At 38.3% G+C, this 24,947-nt stretch overlaps 1 protein-coding gene across 1 annotated transcript in view; it reads left to right on the forward strand.

The window, feature by feature from the left end:
• Window positions 1-24,947, forward strand: part of plxna1b (plexin A1b) — an 87,434-nt gene that overhangs the window by 32,907 nt on the left and 29,580 nt on the right. Inside the window, exons 4-10 of the mRNA XM_056749981.1 lie at window positions 9,733-9,870; window positions 13,169-13,269; window positions 14,103-14,226; window positions 14,387-14,540; window positions 14,860-14,959; window positions 17,344-17,458; window positions 22,370-22,570. Coding sequence (XP_056605959.1) covers window positions 9,733-9,870; window positions 13,169-13,269; window positions 14,103-14,226; window positions 14,387-14,540; window positions 14,860-14,959; window positions 17,344-17,458; window positions 22,370-22,570 — 933 coding nt within the window. The remainder of the gene's footprint in view (window positions 1-9,732; window positions 9,871-13,168; window positions 13,270-14,102; window positions 14,227-14,386; window positions 14,541-14,859; window positions 14,960-17,343; window positions 17,459-22,369; window positions 22,571-24,947) is intronic.

A 24,947-nucleotide genomic window follows, 5' to 3' on the forward strand; every position in this document is an offset into this window, starting at 1 on the left:
GTTACTTGGGTTAAAGGGTCAGTTTGCATGACGTTATGCTTTTATTAAAGCCACAATTTCAACTAACAATTCTTACTTAATGGAATATAAAGTAAGTTTATTATTATTTATTATAAATTATTTATCCTTTCAGGTAAATTGTTTTCTTCTTTAATCAGAAACATAAACCTTCTTTAATCATTGCATGACGTAGCATTGTCTATATTGATTGTCCAATCCCCAGGGTTCCAAATTGTATCGATCCAATCAATTCTCAAAGGCCGAAATCAAGTCCCGCCTTACATTTTCTTCTCGTTTCATATGCTTTCTCACTTGAAAAAAAACCCACATTTGCAACTTCTGTTTCATGCTGACTTCGAAGTCGACAACAGTGAGATAAACCACTTTATACGTTTATTCATTTACAATTAGATTTTGATCCACATTTTTCCTCGATTCAGTTATTTACTGTATCGGCATGAGTGGGCGGTTGACAGGCAGTAGCTATTACACATGACTACACATGACTTCATTTTAGAATTCAATTTGATATTTTTTTCCACCAAGCGAGATTCTAGGTGTGATCGAAAATGTTTCGAACACTCAGGATGTCGCATTCCTCTCGTGGCTGAAGTGTCCTCATGTACTGCGTGGAGTATGTGACACGCTCTTGTCTGAGCAGTACATCATGTGGAGGACTGTGTAAGCACTCTTAACATGTTCAAACGCTGCGTGTCGGCCTCATTCTTCTTCTCTGATTATAGAGGGTCTCTCTCCGGTGGGTCCGGATGCGCTCTAAACTCTGAAGAGGAGCACGTTTGTGTCACTTGCTGAATGTTAAATCTATAGTTTTCATTAGAGCTCAGTGGGCTGTACTGACAGGGTGGCGACCGTGGCCCGACAGAGCCCAACACATGATGCTCACGACCTTCCGAGAGCGAATGCAGTTGGGTAAAAAGAGAACCAAAATGACTATTTCCAGTGGTTCAAGACTAGTTTCCTCGTAATTTCTATTCACTCTTATCTAAACATAACCTGCTTTTATCCAACATACTGTACTATACTACTCTACTGTATGTGTGTGCATAAATGTGTGACGGGTCCCTCTTACATGCGCACTTGACCTTCTGTCATAATTACTGTGTCAATGCTGTGTTTGTGTTATGTAGGGCTGATCACTGTTCAATGCGAGTATAACTGCAGATGGAGCCGTTCAGTGTGTGTGTGTCGGGTGAATGGATTTTCAATTGCTCCGCACTTAGCAGAAAAAGGCTTGTAATGGCTTGTGGCCTCTCCATCAGGCGAGGTCAGATCCTTCAGAGGCAGCTGCAGCGCCACACGTCATGCACAATGCGTGTGTGCGCTACTAATGCAATCGCTAGCATGTTTTCCAGTTATTCTACAGGATGCATGAATTTCAGTAGAGCATATGAAAAGAGTGGAGCAGAATGAAATGTGATGGTTTGTGGGATTTATTGTGAGATTTCAGCAAATGTTAGGAGGCAATTTAGTTTGTTTCATGTGCACAGAACATCACGCTATATACTTTAGAAAGGGCATTAGAGTAGCATATCAATGTGGATTGCTCATATGTTTGGTGTCTGGACACTGTTAATAAATGTCTGGAAGCAAACCTATAGGTGTGTGAGAAGAAACAATTCATATTTTGAGGTTATTTGAACACAAATAAGCGCGTCTGAGCATTTCAAACTTTAAATCTCTCTTTTTCTTTTATGTTTCCTGAGGAAATATATTCCAACTCACCATAGGCGTAATTTGCAGGTGGGACATCATGTCCTCACCACTTTTTGGAAGAAATTCTTGCGGAAGGTACAAATTGTTTAGGGCCATTAACATCTTAGTCGCCGAAAACTCAGGCGCTTTATCTCTACCTCACATTGCTTACACTCAACTTATTTTTGTTGAAGACGGAGAGCCGCGACTCCGGAAAGGTGGCCAGAATAAAATGTGTGCATCATTGAAGTTCGCACGCTTGCTTGTGCATCAAGTGTACAAGCACAAAAAACACTTTAACCAAGGAACAAGTGACATTTTTAGTCAAAGGAATAAACAGTTTTTGAGTGTAATACACCGCAACATCCAAGTGACCTTCACCAAACGACAGTTTGGGAACCACATACTGCGAGAGTTGGAGTGGGCAATGGACGGATGTTTTTTTTTCAAATAAAGTCACGCCACTGCAACTACCACACACAAAAACTAACAAGACAAAACATGTTACTGAGATTTCTGAGATTTTGCCTACTATATAGTATAGAAGACTAATTTTGGCACACTCAGAAGTGATAAGCCTTGTCTTTCTGTCTTCAGTTTTTAGAGAGGCATGCAGCTGTGCTAATGTTTGAGCAGAAGAGTTTTTCTCAGTGGAACAATAAGAATGATTGAGTTAGAATCAGCATGGAACGTTTGGAACGCCACGGGACGCGAAACATCAAAAACCCACTTAAAACTCAAAAAATGACAGAGAGCAGCTCAAAATGACACCTTAAGAACCTGCCAACACAATGCACACATGTGCGTGTGCATTGCTTAAACAAATTATTCTCTCTCCTTATTTCTTTCTCTCTCTCTCTCGCCCTCCTCTCTCTGTATTGTTTCTATATAATTCAGTGAGATAGGTAGTCAAATTGCCTGTTCCAAGTGGATAGAGATGGACGGGTATATACATACAACCATCTGCTGCTGCTGTGAAAATACACATCCTATGGGGACCTGTCAGATCTGACTGAAAGAAATAGTCATAATTCTGTCATTAGATTTTGTAACTCATGTTGTTTGAAACGCAACAGAATATTAATTATTTTAATTTGGTTATGATAAAGTGTCATATAGCCGTCTTTATACCTAGATGTTTTATACATACGACTTTGTGAATCATACATGTTTGGGACTATAGGAATGTAAACATTAAATTGATAATTGCTTAATCTGTCATTAAGCTTATAGATTGCTATCTTAAATTTACACTATGGCTGTCAAAATGATTAATCGCGATTAATTGATTCCAAAATAATTGTTTGTTTTTATGTAATATATGTGTGTGTGCCATAGATATATATATATATATATATATATATATATAAATTCACACCTATACATTTATATATTTTATATAATAAATGTTTACATAAATATGAATAAATGTGTAGTTAAATGCACACACATACATTTGTAACAAATGTTTACAAAAATATAAATACATCTATTTTTTTATATAATTGATTTTATTTTTAGGGCTTTAACGATTAACCACATCAAAAATATTTGTGTTAAATAATTCTGTGCATATTAATTTAGTGTTTGTAATCAGATACATTTATACAATTTAGGAAATATTCACATGTATTTATTTATATTTACCAAAAATTGAAATTACATATTGTAGTAGAGTAGGCGGGGCGAGACCGTGGTTCCAGTCCGGTGAGTAATTGTGAATTAGCGCCAGCTGTGCGCACACCTGGCTCGAATCACGTAGGAGATGGGAGCATAAAAGGAACGAGCGACCGGACCGTCGAAGAGAGAGGACCGGGCCCGAACTTATGTTATGTTTGTATTTATGTTCATGTTTTGTTCGCCGGCGGTCGTCCGTGAGGGGCCGCCGGCTGTTATATTAATTTATTAAATGTTTAAAATGTCTTCCGGTTCCCGACTCCTTCCTTCCTTTTATGGAGAATGTGTTACATTGGTGCCGAAACCCGGAAGGAAGGAGGCGGGAACCGGCAAACATTTAAACATTTAATAAAGTAATATAACAGCCGGCGGCCCCTCACGGACGACCGCCGGCGAACAAAACATAAATACTAAACACAAGAACATAAATATAAACTTAACATAAGTTCGGGCCCGGTCCTCTCTCTTCGACGGTCCGGTCGCTCGTTCCTTTTATGCTCCCATCTCCTATGTGATTCGAGCCCGGTGTGCGCACAGCTGGCGCTAATTCACAATTACTCACCGGACTCGAACCACGGTCTCGCCCCGCCTACTCTACTACACATATAAATGTTTATTAATAAATAAATAAAAATTAAATGTATGTGTATGCTTTTATAAATACAAAATTAATATGTAAACAACACAGAAGTACCTGTATACTCTGTAAACACAAACTTTTTTTCTGGATGCGATTAATCCCGATTAATCAGTATTAATTCAATTTAAATACATTATTAATAATTTCTTAAATATAAACAGCAATGCTTAAGCAATTTTTTAGAGAGATATTTTTTAAAACAGATATTTTATATAAACAGAACTTTTATTTTGGAATTGATTAATCTTGAACCTAAGTGCTTTCAGTAGTCCTGCAAGCAATGTAGAAAAAACTGCATATAAGATTATCTGACGCCACTGTACAAATGGTATTTTATGTCAGTATCTCGACATGAACCTGATATTTAATGTTCTTATGATTTTGTGGTTTTAATGAATAATTATAGGACTGTCAAACGATTAATCGCATCCAGAATAAAAGTTTGTGTTTGCATTATACATGTTTGTGTACTGTGCATTTTCCATTTTCTATTTCAAAAACATAGACATACATGCATATATTTAAGAAAAAGAAAAATTAATAAAAATGTATATATAATTACAGTTATTGCTAAATAAAAATGTATTTATGTAAACATTTGTACTGTATATAAATACGAAATTAATATGCACGGTACACTGAAACATATTTTACAAAAAAAAATTCTGAATGCGAATAATCGCTTGACAGCCCTTATTTATTCATAGATTCTTTTCGTCATAATCAATCTGGTCATTAATATTCTTTACTATTCTCAACCTTATTGGAGGCTTGACAGTATGTAGCACTCTTTCATTGTATGTAAATAAGGAGCATCCTCATTTACACTCTCTTCTGAGCATCTTTGTTCCAACAGCGATAGTCATATTGGAACAATATGAGGGAACGATGACAGAATATTCATGTTTGGCTTAAGTATTCTGTTTAATCTTCCGTGTGTGTACGTGTGTGCGTGTGCGCTTATGCCAAAAATAAGCATGTCCTCATTTAGGCTGTTAATTAGCTAATAGACACTGTTGCCAGGAGACGGATGTGTTATTTAGACTGTATGAATCTCTAGAGGACACAAACTAACACAAGCTTGGTGTGTGTGTGTCTTTATCCTGTGTGTCTAGATGATCTGATGTATGATGGTCTATATAGCGCATGTTGATGGCTCATACGCATATGCTCAAAATATACGAGCTATTCATCCTTCACAGGTGTCGCTTCTAAACATGTACATTAGAAAGTTGTGTCTGTGATGTTTGCATGTGAGCACGTGTGTGCTGGTGGCGTTTCCGCATTCATCAGTAATTGCCAGATCACTCATTCTGGCCGTGTTTCTGCAGTGTAATTGTTGCAGATGTAGGCTGGTGATCAATCACCGATCGCGTGTATTAACTGTGATATCCTGCTGCGCTCCAGCTAATCATTTTGATTGATCAGTTCATCGGCCGTGTTCTGCAGAGATCAGCAATGCTGTCCGACACACAACCACTTAACACTTCAAGAGAGATTACCATGGCAACCTGTTGGAATAGATGCTCCTTTAAAACGTGCACACACCTTACCCACAATACGCGCAAAACATGATGCACAGATACACCTGTCAATCAAGATATCGCTTCATAATTTGTTGGTAGTGGAATTCAGAGAACTGAAATATAATAACATGATGCTTTAGTAAGCATGAAAACACACATCACTCACAAATAATGTCTTCTGTTTGCATTTATTTCTTGCAATGAGAATTTTCATTCAAATTCATTTTAGCTCACTGGGTTTTTAGTTCATAGCAGCTGTATTCACAAAACTGAAAGAATGCTCACTTTTTACTATTAATTTAACCTTTATTTATTTATCAGACTCTTTTAATACTTAAAGGTTGTTTTTAGGATAGCCTGCCAACAGAACATTTTTTGTAGTACATTTTTAAGTTGTGATCTGATAAAGGCAGCAGTGAGCAAATTGAACTTATTTGTTTACCTTGAACATATTTAATTTATTTAAATGTTGATAAATCCTGTATGAGTCCAAGAAATTCCTACACACACACACACACACACACAGCGTATGACAAAAACCAATCGATACACACTTCACATTTAATTGGAAGCGTTGTTGCGGTCTGCTCAGGTGAACTGTCTCACTTTAACTGTCTCGGTATAACTGTCTTTCTACTGGATTCCATTTCACCACAAACATATATACACTGCCTCCAGGGGTCGATGCCCTCTGTGTTACTGTGGCAACAGGCCAGATCGCAGCTGCGGCATCTGTTTCCCACCTGGTTGCCTGGCGACCACCCAGCTGTCAGCACGCTGCTGCCACATGCCACAGCTGAATGTGTGTTTGTTCTGCTACCCTGTTGCACTGCTGGTACAATGTCACTGTATCTTCCTAACATCCATGATTTTTGTCTTCCGTCTGTCTCTTCCTGTTGTAACTGTGTGTGTGTGTGTGTGTGTGTGTGTGTGTGAATCTTTTTATAATACAGTATTTCCACATTGCATATTGAACACCAATGGGGGTAAGCTGGACCCCACTAGTTAGTAAATGCTACTTAATGTTTCAGATGATGTTGGTCTTTAAATCTAATGATGTGCACAAATTTCTGATATAAAATCAAGTGCGTATATGTGTGTGTGTGTGTGTAATGGTAGGGTTGGATTCTCCTGCATAGTTTTTGAATAGATTCTTGTGGGTGGGTGGGCACTGCAGTATTATCAGGGGACAGGAAGTGGAATATCTGGTTGTTTAATTATTTCTGGTTTCCTTAAACAGTGATTTTCGGCATCAGTGGTTTGGTAATCGTCCGTTATTCCCCGATGAGAAGCAGTTTTCAGCCGCTGACAGATTAAAGATTGCACATGCTTATCTCACTGAGGGAGAATGTACTTGAGATGTCTGTTGATTTTATATAATAACAACACCGTGCGCATAAAGGAAATACAAATATTGTATGAATAATTTTTACATTTGGGGATGTCCATAAAAGTTTCATCAGATTTAACTCCATTCTGGAGACAATTTTGTAAACACACCCACACAATTCCTGTGTTTATTCATGTCTCAAGTGGTGTGTGGGTGTGTGTCATCTATTGTGTTCAGAAGTGTGTGTGTGTGCTTGGAGTGGACAGTTTGAGTCTTTCTATGTGTTTGTGTGTGCTTTCATTTGTGTCTGCTTAATTTATGAGCGTTTAAATTCCTTTAGTACATTTGTACTATGCTAACAATAAACACAATAGATTATATTTGACAAATGAAGACAAGAGTGGCAAATAAGTTACGGGAGATGTAGTGACACAGACTGCACATTTAAAGCATTTCTCTGTGTTTCTCAGAGTTTTATTTTTCATACAGTGTAGTCCTGAGCTGCGTTCCAATTCATAGGGTTCCTACGTAGTGTTCAATGCTTTCTAATCCCTGAGCACGGGATATCCATTGTAGTGGACTTCGCCGACAATAATTGCTCATTTGGTATGCCCTGCAACGTCATCAAGGAAAGGCAACTGCAGGGTTGCACAGATTATCGCAACAAAATAAATATTGGATGTTATGTACTTTAATTTAAATGAAAAGAAAATGCATGTATGTAATCAATATGAATATGAAGTTTGTATTTCTTTGACTGCAGCAGCTTTGACTGTTAATATTTGAAGCTCTACTATTTGGACATCTATGTGAAGATGTTTCGTGTCGGTCTCATCTTGTGAGCTTTTTTCCCTTGTGCATTGGTAACATTCCTGAGGTTACATGAATAATGCAAAAAATGACAAAAATAATGGCTGCTTCTCACCCCTTTTAAATTAGTTTGTATATTAACAGCAATACTCACACGCATATGTAAACTATATTTTAATTGCAGAATTAAACCTAAATATAAATGCATTGATATTCAGTTTGATTGACTAACAACAATGCTTCAAAACAGGATCTAACCGCTAAACAACGTGCAAACCATAGTAATTAATATAATTTAAAATCTTTAAAAACTTTCACAATGTACAACACACATACGTGGACGTGTTCCTTCCTTTGCGATTGGAACCTCACTTAAGATGGCGGAATACCCTGTGAAGTCCACTTATGGTGAAATGGAACGCAACTCTGGTGTCATGAAAAATTCTGCTCCTCATGTAAATTATGTCCAATTAGGACCCCACCTGGTACCTACAGTAGTAGCAATGCCGGACCACAAAGTTGTTATTGTAATATCTTGTTGTATGGCTAGTATAAGATGTAAACTAAGCTAGCGCCAGCTAATTCATACGTAAGCCTCTTCTATATACAAATATATGAAGAATGTAACGTAAAAGAAAATAATGGTACTTTGAATAAGTTTAAAGACATAAGTCGTAATGCGATTTTGTAAGAATTGCAATCAGGCGCTAAAAGGAGTACCCATTTGTTGTTCATACAGCCAATATAATCACTTGGGTCCTAAGAGGACGCAGTTAACATGGGAGTTTTCTCAAAGCCACTAGAAGGAAACCCTGCAATCTTTTGCCCAAGAAGCGTAAGTGCTAATGCTAACACCTTGGCTTCATCGGAACGCAGGAAAGGATTACCAAAGGCTAGTTTTTTTAATGAAAATCAATGGGTTTTGTTAGCCGTTACGCTTTGTCCAAACGGAAGTATTACAGACCCTTCCATCTCCCTAAAATAAAAGTATTTTATAAAGAGTGTTTACTTTCCTGTGTCACCCCCATCACTGAGACCTGGAGAGCGTCTATTTAAAGCATCATTTGTGTCCAAACATCAAATAAACATCTTACAAAACAAATCTAAACACAGATCATGTTTGGAAAAACACTTGCGTGTCAGTCTAATGTCTTCAAAGGGTGTTTGACATTAAATCTTCCCAATGAAAGATCATACTTCAAATAGATGTTTTAGCAGGGTTACATGTGTATTTGCATCTCCATTCTGTAAATGGAAAGACGAGCAATAAAACTCAATTCGACTTGTGTATACGCTCCCTGTACGTGTAAGTGATTTTATGTGCTTTGAGATGAATTATTAGCGTATTAACGGGCTCAGTGCATTATAGATACTCTATACTCATATATGGGTAGCTGAAGCATATAAACGTGTTCGCAGGAGAGAGATTATTTCTCCACAGTCAGAGATGTTGCTCAGCTAATGGTCCGCGTTTATTGAGAGCAATAGAGGTGATGGATGCTTTCGACATGAAAGAACAGCAGCTTTCCTCTCCCTGGATCATATTTACATACGTAATATACACTTCCCCTGTGTCTCACTACACTCGTACACTAAATTTGAACTCGCTGTACAGTGGGTCTGTGAGATTAGAGTATTTAATGTTTTTTTGCTTGCAAATATAAAGCACAGAAATCATGTGGAGGACTTTTGCGTTGCCGTTTCTATTCCTTAAACCATGTGTATGTTTTGTGTTTGTACAGTAAGCCAGTGTTAGTTATTCAATTAGTGGTTAATGTACAGTATGTAATATTTCTTGTAGTCGTACAGAGATGCGAGTTTGATGGTGTTACAGTAGGGATGGGTTTTCTCCTGAGAGACGCGGGCGGAGAGATGATTCAGTTCTGAACGATTAGACAGTCAGATTATTGTAATGATGTTTGTGTTGTGATGAGAAGCGTTTGGCCTCATGTCGGTAGATCAAGGGCAAGTCTGTGTGAGATCACGGTGCTATAAAAGAGATATTAATGGTTTTGCTTTGATTCTTGTTTTGTCAGATTCTGATCAATTCAGTGAGTTCGACCAGACCGGCGCTGCTTTATGAGAGTGTTCAAGTGAGCGAAGGAGGACCGGTTCTCAAAGACATGCTCTTCAGTCCTGACCTGCAGTTTATTTACACGCTGACAGACAAACAGGTGAGCACACAACACACGCCGGATGATGAAAACTGAAAAAAAAACAATAAGTGTTGCAGGTTAAGTTGTGTGAAGACACAACAACAAATATAAGGAATAGAGGGATGTTTATCCAAAAAAGACAGATTAAATAATTATAATGATCAAAAATCAATATGATTCATTTTACGGAGTTAGTTTCACATTTTGGGTTTTGAACCTTTTGAAATTCTGGTCTGATTTCCTTACATTTGACTGTTAATGTGGTGAAATGACAATGATCTTTACCACATGCTGTGAGATGCATCTACAGCTGAGGAAAATATTAAGAGACCATTCCAAATGTTCATGGAATCAGCATGTATTGTGTCCATTCTAGTCCAGCATCTGTTACATTTCAGCAAAATGAAATCTCAGGAGTGACATAAAGTCATCCAACGGCAATGTTAAAGACAAGACACATGGAAACTGTAAAACAAAAAAATTTGGACTTTTCCTGAATACAGGAATACTGTTGAATTGCTTATAAATGAACATGAACTTGTTTTGTTTGCAGTATTTGAGTACTGCAAAAATACACAGCACCTTTTCTATTATTTTGACCTGTTTTTCCAGTTTTGATTTTCTGCAAATAGAAAAAGAAAAAAAAAAATTGGGAGAAATATTGTAAGTAGTTCACAAAATGAGACAAACAATGATCATTTTACCTAAAAACATGACTATAAATAATAATAAAAGAACTGAAATGCTCTCTTAAAGGGACCCAAAAATGAAAATTCTGTCATCATTTACTCACCCTCAGATTGTTCCAAACCTGTATAAATGTCAGGGAGAAAAAAAAAAAAACTCGCCCCCCATTGACTCCCAAAGTAGGGTAAATAAATACTAACGGAGTCAATGGGGGCGAGATCTGACATTATTCTTAATATCTTCCTGTGGTTTAGCAAAACAAAGAAATTTATACAGGTTAAGAACAATCTGAGCAGTGTTAATTTCACCAAATGAAAAGTCGTACTGTACATTTAAATATTGAATGACACTCTAAAGATCAACGCAAGAATGTAACATTTTTGCATGATTACATAAATGTAATACAGTTTATGTAATTGTCTTTTTGAAAGATATTTCTCATAGTTACTGAACTTTTCTGAAAAATAAAGGTAATGACCTGGTTTATTTTCATTCTAAGGTAAAGTAAAATTATGTCAAAACAGTTGAATCTTTGTATGGATCATTTAACCACACCAAATTAATGATTTAAACCATTTAGATTTTAGTAGACTAAATATAATGTAGATTTAAAATGTTTTCATATTTCCTCGATTAAAACTAATGGGGATGACTAAAATATGACTAAAACTAAATAAAAATGTGCTTTCACAATTAACACTGAATCTGAGTAATTGATGACGGAGTTTTTGGGTGAAATATTCCTTCAATTTTTCCGGCAGCTGTGTGCCTGGAATAACATTCATGACGGAAAGCGTTAGAAAAAGTTCATTTCTGTTTTTCCTTCACTTTTTCTCTATGATTATTCTTTTAGGTGTTGTGTGTGATTTATTGGCCGTTAAAATGCTTATTCTGTCAATTGAATGTTTAGAGACAGCTTTAGGTAAACCATTGAATCTCCTGAGGAATGTGACACTATCAAAACACAACCCTCTTAGTTTGACCAGCCTGAATGAACTTCTGACTCAAACATGGGACTCTTTTCTTTCCTCTGGAATAAAATAGCAACAAAAAAACTGATTTGTCATAGTAATGTCACATGATTTCCACCATTTAATTTTCTCTATCTTTGTTCATAAACATCTGTCTTCTGAAAGATGAAATAATGCCATACGTTTTTATTTCTCGTATGAGTTTCTTTTTACTGTTTCTTCCCTATTCTTTGCTGAATAATAAAATCTCAGTGCCTGGAGTCTTAGAAAAACTGAACCTCCATTTAAAAGAATTGACAGAGTGATTTAGCATTAGCCCTTGTTCTCCAGCACTTAATTAAAAAGTGTCTGATAGTCTGCCTCTGCGCCCACCCCCTCTGCTGGCTGAGCCTCGGGCGAGCGGAGACCCCCAACACCCAGAACTCTCCTGATAAAATCACACACGTCTGTGTTTGAAATCAGATTTTTTAAGGGCATCATGAAAAAGACATTTCTGGTGCACTTTTTAGCCATGATCTACATCGATTAGCATATGCCCGCCCGCAAAGTTGCTGTACTTGTCGATTTAGCCGAGAGTTGTGCTTGTGAGGAGGTTATCGCCAGGATAACAAGGAGCGTGTTTATGTTTAAGCTCTTACGTCTTCAAGACTTAACCTTTTTGTTCTTTCTAATCAAATCATTGATCATCCAGCGCAAAGTTAATCCCTTAATCCCTCATATAAGCAGAGTGAATCATTCAGTCCAGCCGCAGTTAAGAACTTCACTCGTGCATGCGTGCGAATGTGTGTTTCTGTATCGATTGTGGGTCTGCTGTGTGTATTAAAAGCTTCTTCATTGATTCAAATGTATTTATGTGCTAAAGATGAATTTGCGTTCCAATTGCGTTATCTAATTATCTAACAATGATGCCATCTCCGCCCTTTTTTTAAATTCTGTAAGCATTTTAGCGTTCATGCTGTTTGTGACTCACAGGTTCTTGTGTTTTTGTAGATCGCACGCTCACGTTGCATCAAGCATTTGATTGACAGTGCAAACCTCAGGCGCTGAACAGTGTTTTTTCTCTTAACCGCTGGATTTGGAAGTGTCTCTATATTTAGACACACACACTGTTATCAAGTGGTGATATGCAATACGTGTCACTCATCTGTGTTTGTTATGGCTGCGGGCAGCAGTTTACCACGCTGTCTGATAAACGTTAAGTGTGGGCTGAGGAACGCAGTGTGTGTGTGTGTGTGTAAAAGATGATAGCGCTTTGAGAAATTAATTGAAGCATTAATACTTAACACTAAATGTTTTATAACTGCATTTACTTACTTCAGTCTACTCTCTCTCTCTCGCGCGCACACACACACACACACACACACACACACAGAGTGATGTTATTCTATGCCAGGCAGGGGGTCTTTGCCCACCTGTCAATCAAACGTTGATCTCCGTGGCAACTGTCAGATGGCACAGCTTGTGATAAGCTGGTTCTGCGCTGTCCATATGCGCACACGCATGCACACGCCTGTGCCGCACACCAGCATTTTACACAATCTGGTGCACATTTACAACTGGCGCTGCTCTTATATTTTATACCAGATGTGTGACATAACCGCATTATTGCTCTGCTGTTCGTGTGTGAGATGTGGTGATAATGTGTGTGTTTGTCTCAGGTGACGCGTGTACCGGTGGAGAGTTGTTCTCAGCACACAACATGCACTGACTGTTTGAGCTCCAGAGATCCTCACTGCGGATGGTGTGTCCTCCACAACATGTAAGACAACACGCAAACACTTTATTTTGGTATTGAAATGCTTTAGTTTCATTGGATACATACCGCTGGCTATTAAGAAGTAAATAAAAAAGCAGTAAGTCTGTTGAGGCCAGACATCTTCGTATCATCCACAGCTTCTATTTTGACAAATCATTTCAATAAGCTGAATGTAATTGTTACATTTTTCTGCGTCTGTGTGCATTTGCATGAATCCGCTCCGTCTTGTCACATTGGTTTATCAAACTCTTCCTCGGGCAATGAAGTCTGCGTGGAAATATTCATTAATATTCACAGAAATGGGTCATTGACATATTCCTCTGACTTTGCTCATGGGAAAAACATCAGCAGGATTTCAGTTAAAAATGACAGCAGAGATGAACTGTAGGTTAAAAAAGTATTAAAACACTTGAAAGAGTCCCATCCTGTAATGACTACCACCCTGTGCTTTTCTCTGAAGATGAAGATCTCAACTTAAACTTGATGTCTGGATTTACTCTATAGGGGATCTGAATGCTTTGGTTTAGTGTTGTGTAGATTACTTGGGTATCATATATTAGCAAACGCATTTGTGTTATTATGCTCATAGGACTGTGATACTGGTATACTGGTGATACTGATATATTGGTGCTTGAAAACTTGAACTGTCTTCTATTATGTAGCACATTATTCATCAGTTAAAGCGATACGATTCTTTTTTCATCTTTGAATAACTTGTTTCACACACTACATTATTACGTAAATTTGTCTTGAACAAGTATAATGTTAAATATTTATAAAGACACTCATTGGAGTCGGTCAGACAGGTTTTGAGCTTATTTTTTGTTTGGCTGCAGTTGTTCGCGCCGTGATCACTGTGAGAGGGCCGATGAACCCCAGCGATTTGCCTCCCGAGTGGATCAGTGTGTCGATCTGACCGTCCAGCCTAACAACATCTCCGTCACAATGGCTGAAGTCCAGGTGTGTTTGTGTGTGTGGGAGAGAGAGAGAGAGAGAGAGAGAGTATGCATGCGTGATGAAATGACAGATTGGTCTTTGAAGTTGCATTAACAGATACAATGTAATAACATGAAATATGGAGATGTTGACCAAACTTTTCATTTTATGTTTGATCCTCCAGCTGGTTCTTCAGGCCAGGAATGTTCCGGATCTTTCTGCAGGAGTGGACTGCTCCTTCGAGGATTACATCGAGACCGAAGGAATCATACATGGATCAAGAATCTACTGCCTGTCGCCGTCAGCCAAAGAACTCATTCCGATCACACGCCAACAGAGTCAGTGTTTATGCACGTCATAGATGTTTTGCTTCAGTTCTTGATTTCGTCCTGAGTTGGTGTTTTATGTTTTAAAAAAGACTGCTTGGATAAGCCTCTGTAAAGTGTCACAATTATGAGACGCCTTTTGTCCAATCAGATTAGGGCAACAAAATGAATTGTATAATGAACTATATAGTGTGTTCGAACTATTTATATTATTCAGATTCAATTATATTTGAATATTTATTGAATTCGCCATATATAACCATGCACTCACTATTTGATTTTTTACTCTCTCTCTCTCTCTCTCTCTCTCTCTCTCACTTTTTCTCTTAAGGAGACACGCATGTGATAAAGCTCTATTTAAAATCCAGAGAAACGGGGCAGAAATTTGCCAGCGTGGATTTCACCTTCTACAACTGCAGCATCCACAGATCGTGAGTCCATTTCCTTTATCGCCCCCCGCCGCTCCTTATCTGTGCTCCTGTGCTTCCACCCAGACGCTCTTACCTCTCAGGGGGTGGAGTGGTGTGGGGGTCATATTTCTGTTGCCGTGGCAACCGCTGGAGTGCTGATTGACACTTATTCTCTTGAAAACAGACTGCGGTTAGAATCCTACAGATAGCGGACCCCACCTAAACATTTCAATGAATACGCCACACTGAAAGTGTGTGTGTGTAAGATACTCCAGATGGGTTTGGCTCTTTTGGGAGGTGTGTGTAGTGTCTTATTGCAGGACAGATGAGCCCAATGGATTCTCTGGAGAGATAACACACACATACAAACAGCTCTCACAGTAGTAGCATCTGAGATATACAATACCTTCCTTCGCATACACACACACACACACACACACACACACACACACTGAGCAGTGTGCTTTAAAACTAGGTCACACAGCTCTTTTCTGATAAGAGCAGATTGTGTTCTTTAAAATCCACCCTTCATATGAATATTTTTATAATTGGATAATCGCATGCAGTCATGATTGCCTCCTAATTCAATACATCGTCTTCTCTAAAGGCACAACCGCCATTTCAAGGGTCTTTCCTTTCTATAATAAAGTGTGTAAATGGACATTGTCGAAGCTTTGTGTAGATGAGAAAGAGACTGAGAGGAAATTGAGTTTTTACAAAACCTGTCAGCAAGAACATGCCAATGTGACATTTACATGACAATGAACCCCCACATTACCACTATACAAAGAAACCCATGTCATGTCATTACTTAAAGGAGAAATGTTTTTTTTTTGGCATTGTGATAATGAAGAAAATATGAAAATAGACATTTTTTCTTTCAATTCTATGGTGATTTTTTTTTCACCCAAATAGAGATTTTCATTGGTGGCGGATGTGGGAGGTTTCAGAATAGACGAGCATTTTAATATACGAGAATAAAATGAGTTTGGCTTTTTCTGCGTGCGACGGGCAGTGTTGGTTGTGGATCAGGGATGCCTGTCTGTGAGGGGGAGAGAGCTCAGCATGAGGGGCTTAACGTGAGGGGGATCCAGGGTACACCCTGAAGTTACCCCCACTCCAGACGGGGAGAGGGTGATATGGGGGTAGGACGACAGAAGGAGGGATTAAATCTCCTCTTGGGATTGGAGGAGCGGTCAGGAAAAAAATAGGGTCGCATTTATTATCTTCTTAGCAGTTTTTAAAAACCTAATTTTAGTGAACAGAATTGGCTAGATACATTTAAGTGTTTGAAAGGTTTAGAGAAAATGGAGATTTATAAAACGTAGGTCTTGTCGGGCAAAGGTTTTTGGAGCAAGATTTTTTTTTAATGTTTCGTTGGATGAACAACAATACAATGAAAAATTAGTATATATATTTATAATAAATAATTTATACAATGAACAAATTCATATTGTTTATTTCATATCTTCCTACAGTCTTGTTTTTATTCCCTCAAATCAAATGTTTTTGTTACACTGTGTTGGATAAGATAATCAATCTGTTCTGCATGTTATTTATCTGTTATTATAAGTTAAGCCTCCCCATCCCAGCTATGTTGTGTTTGTGGCGGCTCACGGCCGCCCCTCGACTCTTCCTGCTGATTAACAGATTAAGTCTCTCTAGAGATGCAGAATTAACAAACTGACAAATGGCGACTCGATGGGGGATCATTACCTAGACAAACACACATCCACAAACATGTGCTGGCGTGGGTTCAGACGTATGAGCAGTTCTGGACAAGAATGCTCGGCCAGTTTTAGATAAATAGCTCAAATGAGTTTAAGAGTAGAGAATTTAAATGCCTTTAAAATGACCACATTTTTTAATCATGCGGTGGTGCATGTGTTCTTTAGGATATCCCATGATGCATTGCAACAACCTCAACGAAAAAAAGACTGATGGGTCAGGCTTAACCTGTATTTTGCTAACCTGTATTTGTGTTTCCTTAAGTATGAAAAGTAAAAACACTCAAAATTTCATATTTTTTGGAAGTAGACATCAAAACGGGAAACTAGATTTGGGAACAGAGCTGGTTTCTTTCTCTCTCGTCATGTGTAAATGATAAATCCTCATTGAATTGTCTCTTTTTTTCGTCTTTCATCACCCTCTTTTTCTCGTCCGTTCTTAAATCAGTCACCTAATGGAGTGGATCTTTGTAGGCATGAGAAAATATTTCACACAGGTTTCAAGCTCAGAATGAGAATGGGAGGTCAAAACACAAGGACACACGTCCATCTTTATGTTGCAGACAGGATTTCAGTATTATCTAGAGCTTTCTGTCACATTCGGAAGATGTGCGACAGTATTTTGTGTTCAGGTTAACTCACCTGCCTGTCTATATCTCACCTATCTGTCTTTTTCAGGTGTCTGTCATGTGTGAACGGCTCCTTCCCGTGTCACTGGTGCAAATACAGACATTTGTGCACACAGAATGCCAAGGACTGCTCTTTCCAGGAAGGCCGTGTGAACATGTCCGAGGTACGAATTGCATCACATCTTGTACATTCCTGTGTCATGAACTGGAGTGAGAAATCATAAATCAGTTTTCATGTAGCGTCAACGTGTTTCATCGGCAATTGTGAAATCTCATTGGTCCAAAGTCCTGCTTTTTCAACAGTTTGGGGGGAATTTCTATCATTTATGGGCTGTAATTGGAGGCTATTTCTTTCTTATTGTCATCAATTAAAATAATTATATATTTTTAATCCAATTTTAGTTTTACTATTAAAAATAACATTGTTCTCACAATTTTTGTTTCCAAACTTGAATGGTGATGTACCTGAATATTTTATATTATAAGTGTAATAAAGTATAAAAGGTGCCAAAGGCTCACACAACATTGAATATAAATCCAGATAATAAAGTATTGTTGGCAAGATATGTAGTGTTATATTTTACATTATAGCTTGGCCTCAAGCGTCTTATTGTCTTCTAAAGCTTTAAAGTCATACGGGAGCCATCAGTCAGTTTTATAATAAACATTAAATATCTGCCGACTGCAGTGATTTAGTTTCACTCAGAATTCTGCTTCAAGTGAGGATAAAAAAATGACCTAATCCTGGACATTTGACAGATTGCGTTTCTCTCCTTTTCATGTAACCCCCATCTATGTCTGTCCTCAGTATCATGAGAAACTCGATCTGTTTCACTGAATAGGGATAGATAAGAGTTGAGTGGGTTTGGTCATCATGTGGATGGATATGCTCTCTCATTGGCTGCGTGGGAGTCCACTGGGAATCTCCCATAATTCTGAGTTTCCAAAGCCTGTGGAGGAGCAGATGACACAAGCGTGTTTTCTCTAATAGACTCCAGATGTGTGTGAGAGAAAGTGTGAGCAAAAAGAGTTAAAGGAGGGAGTGAGAAAGTTCAGGCAGTGGCGTGGTGTTTATATTATAGACCTGACGCCATCTATTTCACAAAGAGAGAGAGAGAGAGCGAAAGATAGAGAGAGAGAGAAGGGAAGCAGGGAAGAAGCGTTATGAGAGGAGGGGAGGAAAATATAATGTGAGGCACAGGACAGAAAGGCGTTGCCGCGCTGTCCTTGCCTGTATGCTGTCAAGAGGTAGCAAGAAACTGTAAAGACAGCGAAATTCTGGAGCGTTCCACAGACACACAGAACTCAGATGCCAGCATTCTTTTCAACAGCTAATGAACTGTCATGCTGGCTCTGAATAAACACACTCTCAGGGGTCAGCTGGAAGTTTTTGCCAGTGGCGAATGGAGACAATTATCAGGAGCAAAAATATATAAAAGGATAATTTGTAGTTTAGGGGGAAAGTATTATTTTGATGTTAATTATTTTCCACTTTTTTGTGATACAAAAAAAACCTAAGGGGGCCTACAATATGAGGAATTTTTAAATTGTCATTTTTCCCAACCCCGAAGACCTCATTGAGATTTTAATAATAATATCTCTTGGAAATTTCGCCAAGACAAACATGTTCCCATTCAGCTCTCTTCAGGACACATTCACCCTGAAGATCTCTCTTAATTTGTTTTATTAAAAAATAATTTCACGTGATGGCACAGGGAAGTGTGTTAGTCAGAAGGTGTAGTGACCCTTGTGGTGGTAACCTGTCATGTGATGTTACAGTTAAAGGCTCATGAGTCGCGACATTTTTTTTTAATAGACGGTTTGTCTATCTTTGATTTTAATCGCTTCTGTCAGTCATGTTCTGATTATCATCCTTATAATTCCATTTAAACCATGTTGCAGTTCATAATCAATTTACTGCCAACAGGCGATTCATTTACTGGCAGATGGCGAATTTTGCTTAGACGTATGCCGTTTATTGTGAACCGTTGATTGTGGGGTCTTAAAAACCTTTGGAGGAGGTCTCAGTTCAAAATGTGTTCTTAATTTAAGGAAAAAACTAAAGAATATTAAGAATATTCCCTGTGATAATGTCTGTGCAGGTGTCAAAGATTTCTATTCTGTGTATAAATTATGTACTTTTTCACTTAAAAAATTAGAAATGGTAGTCAAAAGTGCCCCAGAACTGTTTGCTTTCCTACAGTACTTTCTTCAAAATATGTTCTTTGTGTATTTTCAAAACAAAGAAATTTAAAAATTAATTTTTCCTCTTAAAGAAACATGCCTTAAAGACACATGGTTGAACCGTTTTTTCACAAACAAGCATGTTTCTCAACGTCGGAACATGAGAGCCTCCATGTCTCCTGCACTCATTATAGCATCTACATTCCAGAGGGACCTTGAAAAGAGGTCACATGGCCTTTGGAATCCCCCCCTGACCCCATTACCCACAATTCACTGTTCCAGCGCTTTGACATCCTTCTCTGTCTCTTCCTGCTTGGTTCTCTTTTTCCCGTCTTCTATTCTTTCTGCTCTCTTCCCAATTTCTTAGTTCATAACCGTCAGCCTTTATCTTTTCCGCACTGTTCCCTCTCTCTCTTTCTCTATGTAATATTCATTGCTGGGATGCGTTGGGCAGCTGGAAGCTCAGATCTAATCCACTTTGAATAATTAAACCAGAGAAAGGGAGAGATGGATGCTGAGAGCTGAGAAAAGAATCGGTGTGATTACTCTTTTTCTTGATACACTTTTATGAAACAAAATTATGAACAAAAAAATCTGAATTGTCCTACATAAAGGCAAGAACGTAAAGTAACCTGTAGTTTAATATTTTGAACAGAGATGGCGATATAGAGGAAATCTTACGGAATACAGCTTTAAGTATCATGGCATCATATTGGCAATACACAGTTTGAGTTAGGTTGCTTTCTTAAAGGCGACAGCGAGGACACTGTAGTGGGTTTGGGATGGAGCTCGGCGGGTAATGTCATGGTTCTAGACGGGTAATTGTGTACTGCAGGGCTCTTATCTCTGACGTGATTGGTAGCTTTGCTTTCCATTCAATTTAACATTGAAATGTTTGAATTAGGTCTTTTCATTGAAATAAATTGAATTTAAACATTTAAATTAGTTCAGCACACTGACTTGAGAGCGATCAGAGCGTTTCTGATGTCCTGTTATGGATCATTTTCCCTTTATTGCTCTAAACTCTCTGACTTCCATTTCTAGAGTGGATTTTATGGCCCTGTCATTAATAACTGAGTGTCCGTACATCGTTTACTGCAAGACGTTGATTGTCAGGAGGATAAAGGATTTTCTTGCCCACTTTGTGATGGTTTGTTGTATAGACTCAAAATATATAGTACTACCGCAGTATTCTTGCATTTTGTGACTTGTATTTGTCATTTCGTAACTATATTTTTGGTTGAAAACTGTGGTTACCATGGTGATATATGTTGTAAGCAAAAAGTGAGAATAAGAACAAATCATTTGATTACTCATTTTAACATGACGCCATCTTATTATAGTTTTCTGAGGCTCAGCAGAGTTTCTTTCTGCACATTAGTCATCTATTATAATCATGTGCATCTGTTCGCATGCCGTGGTTTGAAACATATGCCCATTACAAGCATGTGAGTGGCTGACCGATCAGTGCTGCGGTCATTCTTCACTACTTCACCACACTAGCACAAAACCAGAGAACAACATTATGTCTATCTGCAGAGGAAATTCACAAGAACATTTGAACTCTCCAAAGATCTGAAGTATGTTATTGAGAAAGATTTCATAAAATTGTAAAATAATTTTCATCTCTGTGGTTTTAAACACGGTCTGATAATTGCGGTTTGGAAGGTTTATTGGTGTTAAATACATCCACAGTTTATTTTACGAGTCACCTCTCGAATGCGAGTGAACAAGAATCTTGTTCTGGAAGATGACGCAGGCATTGTTCCAATAGGAAAGCGTCTACTATAGCGGGAGCTTTCGTCACCGTCATTTGCCGGAAAAACAAGCTTCTGGTTCACGCGCGTTTGAAAGAAGCTAGACAACAATGGTAATAGCGCTGTCAATATGGATATTTCTCTTAAACAAACGATTAGCTTCAGAAGACCTTTGTTATTTATCGATGGATGCACTTTTTGAGCTTCAAACAGTCGACACCCATTCACTCCCATTCTACTGTTTGGAAGTAAAATGATACGTGGTATTATAACTCCCACTGCATTATTCTTCAACAAGAAAACAATATTCAGTTTGGATGCCTTGAGGGTAAGTAAAACATGGGGAAATTTTAATTCGATAGTAAAGTATCATTTTAATACACATTGCCATTTTGCATGCCTGTATTCACAAAATATCACATCCTCTACATTGCTTGAGTACATAACTGTTGTATATCAGCTATCACACTTCTAGTTTTTCTATTATTCTGAATATCCCTAAGGAATTGTGCTCATATTTAGACCATTAGTACTCTTTTTTTGGTAATATTGGCTTTTTGTAACATATTATTTGCCACGATGAGTGTCAGTCCGCAAAGCTGGTTGTCTGGCACACACATACGTAAGCGTACGGTATTTTCTATAACATTCAGGCAGATGAGAGGCATGCAGGTTTTTTACGTGCACTGCAGATACTGGCCACATCAGGTACAAGCATTAAAATGATCAGGATTTATTCCCCCATCACACACACTGTTCTGGGACACACTCCAGATGATGTCTCCATCCTGCTCATATCTGTCTCGGTTAGTTGAAACGATTCTGCTCCATATGTCTCCAGTTAGCATGTTCAACCAGGCATCAAACGGGCATGATACTGTATCTGAGTTGTATCTAAAAGGCTCGATACTTACTGTAATGTTGTGGAGCTGGTAACCAGAAGGCTGCCCGATCCCTTCTATTGCCCCTGTGCCATCGAGCAGGACCTTTAACCCAGAGTTAACCAGGTTAGTCCAATGGGACTGAACTGGTGATGGGTTCACGACCTGTTCTATTGTGACGTTGGGTGAAGATGGTTAGGAATGGTTAAGTCAAGCGGTTCATAAATAATGGATTGCACTTGTTATTTTGCAGGATTGTCCCCAGATTCTGCCTTCCACACCGATGTACATTCCCGTTGGCGTTCCCAAGCCCATCACGCTGTCCGCTCGAAACCTTCCACAGCCTCAGTCCGGCCAGAAAAACTATGAGTGCATCTTCCGCATCCAGGGAGAGGCGCACAGCGTGACGGCACTGCGCTTCAACAGCTCCAGCATCCAGTGCCAGAAAAGCACGGTGAGTACAAACAGTCTTACTGGAATATTCCGGGAATTTTCAACAAGTGGACTGAGGAAAAGTGTCAAATTGTAGCAAACGCACAGAGTTTTGATACGCAATGCACATTGGTTTAATCAGAAGAATTCCAGACAGGAGAAGACGACATTGGAACAATAATCACATTCACACACGCAGTGTCTTATTGTTTAATTTAAGCAGCGCAGATGGTTGAGAATCAGTTCTGCTGTCCGTGAGTTATTTGGCAGATCTTAAACGTTATAAACAGTTTTGGAATGTCTTGATGTTCAACACACATCAACAGAAATGTGTGTTATTGGATACCGGCCCTTTCTCTTTGTCTTCTTTCAGAGTGTTTTCATTTCTCTGTTTGGCTCTGGGTCCATTTGGATGATACAGTTCTAGTTTGTTATTATGGTTTTGGTTGGGAGGTTATTTTGCATCTTAGTGGTCAAGGAGCAGGCCAAATCTGGTGAAGCACAAACACACACTCCTACTTTTTCCTTCTGACGTCTGGAGCGGACAGACAGAGCTGTGATCCGACTGCATGGGAAAACCACAGCTGACGTTCCACTAACTGGATTCAGCTGGAAGTCAGAGGGGCTCATGGGAAATGTGTGTCAGTAGATAATAATAATAATTATAATCAATCAAATAATCTTAAGTGGTTTCATGCTTTTTGTTCACCTGGGAGTTTGCTGAAATGTTCAAAATACAATACATTGATTGTCATTGCCATGCTGACCTGTGGTTTGTCCAATCAGAATATAATCTGTATTAGAATTACAAAATACATTTTGGTACTAAATGATGCATATTTATAAATGCCGAAAGGTTTCTCATGTTTATGTGTAGGGGCAGGGTATGGAAAATACCATGAGCTCAGTATAAAACAATAGTAGTCTATGGCAAGTCTATATTAAGATACCAAAACCGCAGTCTTTTAAAATCACACACAACAAAATGAAACCATTTTAATGTCAAACCGGATAAAAAAAAGTTTAATTCATTTCATAAGTTAACACGTGAAGTCAAGTCCTATTGGGTTTATTTTTTCCCTAAATGTCATGAGGAGAAAGAAAGAATACATGTACAGTATCAGAGCAGATGCTTGTTGTATAATTCATCATTCTCTTTGAAGCTCTTTCTGACTGTCAGGAGACAGACGGCGGGCAGAAGAAACGAGATGGAAAGATAGAGCTGCTGGTGTGTGTGTGTGTGTGTGTGTGTGTGTGAGAGCTCCAGCGATGAGTTCTGATGAGAACCAATTAGAGGAGACACCGATAAAAAATGATGATTAATTACAGTGAGAGAGAGAGAACGAGCGACAGTAATAGATACTACGGTAAAGAACAATGAAGGTGAGAAAGAATGTGCCATAGCCGAAGGGCCATTCAGGGACAGAAAAGCCTTCTAGAAACTTACTGCACATGCAAGAGAGAGAGAGAGAGAGAGAGAGAGAGAGAGATTTTAATACTGCAAAATGAGCGATGTGATCTTGCTTGCATACTTTTTAAACTAATGAACAAATAAACACAAAAGAATAATACAACAAAATAAAAGAACAAAAAAGAACGACAACCAAAATATAACATACCTGTAGCGATAAAAATTCTGACAAATTGTCACAAATACATCCTATGCCAATGAATTTATTATAATTTTGTTATAATTTTACGAAATATTTGTTTTATTATTTGTTGCAGATACAACTTTAATTTGTATCTTAACAATAATCTGTCTGTCTGTTATGTTTTGTAGGTTTTTATACACTTAACACTTAACTTAACAGATCACATAAAATACATAATATGCTTCTGTCAGATTAGTATTTCTGCGTTTGTTGTCATGCTCTGCCGTATTTATAATATTCTATACAACATTTTAGTTATATAGACAACAATTATTTTTTATACCAATTCTTTAAGATGCAAGATGTCAAATGTTCCTGGAAAACATATTTGATCAATGATTGTGAGATCATGCACACCCTTTGATATGTTTAATACTTTTATATTTGTTTGCTTTTCCTGGGATGATAAAGTGATGCTGCCCGTGTGGGGTCCGTGTCAAAAGTTTCCCTGGAGCTGCAGGAATCATCCTCCAGGACACAATAGCCAGGGTCAGAGGAAGGCCAGGGTCATTAAACCGTCAGTTCTCCGGCACTAAATCAACATCTTTTGGCGTCCCAGATGGGGTTTGAACCGACAACCCTTTAATCACTGCAGTGTCGTGCCGAGATCAGACCAGCACACTGGAGAAAGTGAAGCGCTGGAGATCTGCTTTCTCTTAATATAGAACGTGTATATCAGTAAATGAAATCAAACAATTTACAGTAATTATCATATCAGTAGGCCGAACCTCCAGGCTGTTCCCA

Source organism: Triplophysa dalaica, chromosome 6, assembly GCF_015846415.1.
Source record: "Triplophysa dalaica isolate WHDGS20190420 chromosome 6, ASM1584641v1, whole genome shotgun sequence".
Lineage (NCBI taxonomy): Eukaryota > Metazoa > Chordata > Actinopteri > Cypriniformes > Nemacheilidae > Triplophysa > Triplophysa dalaica.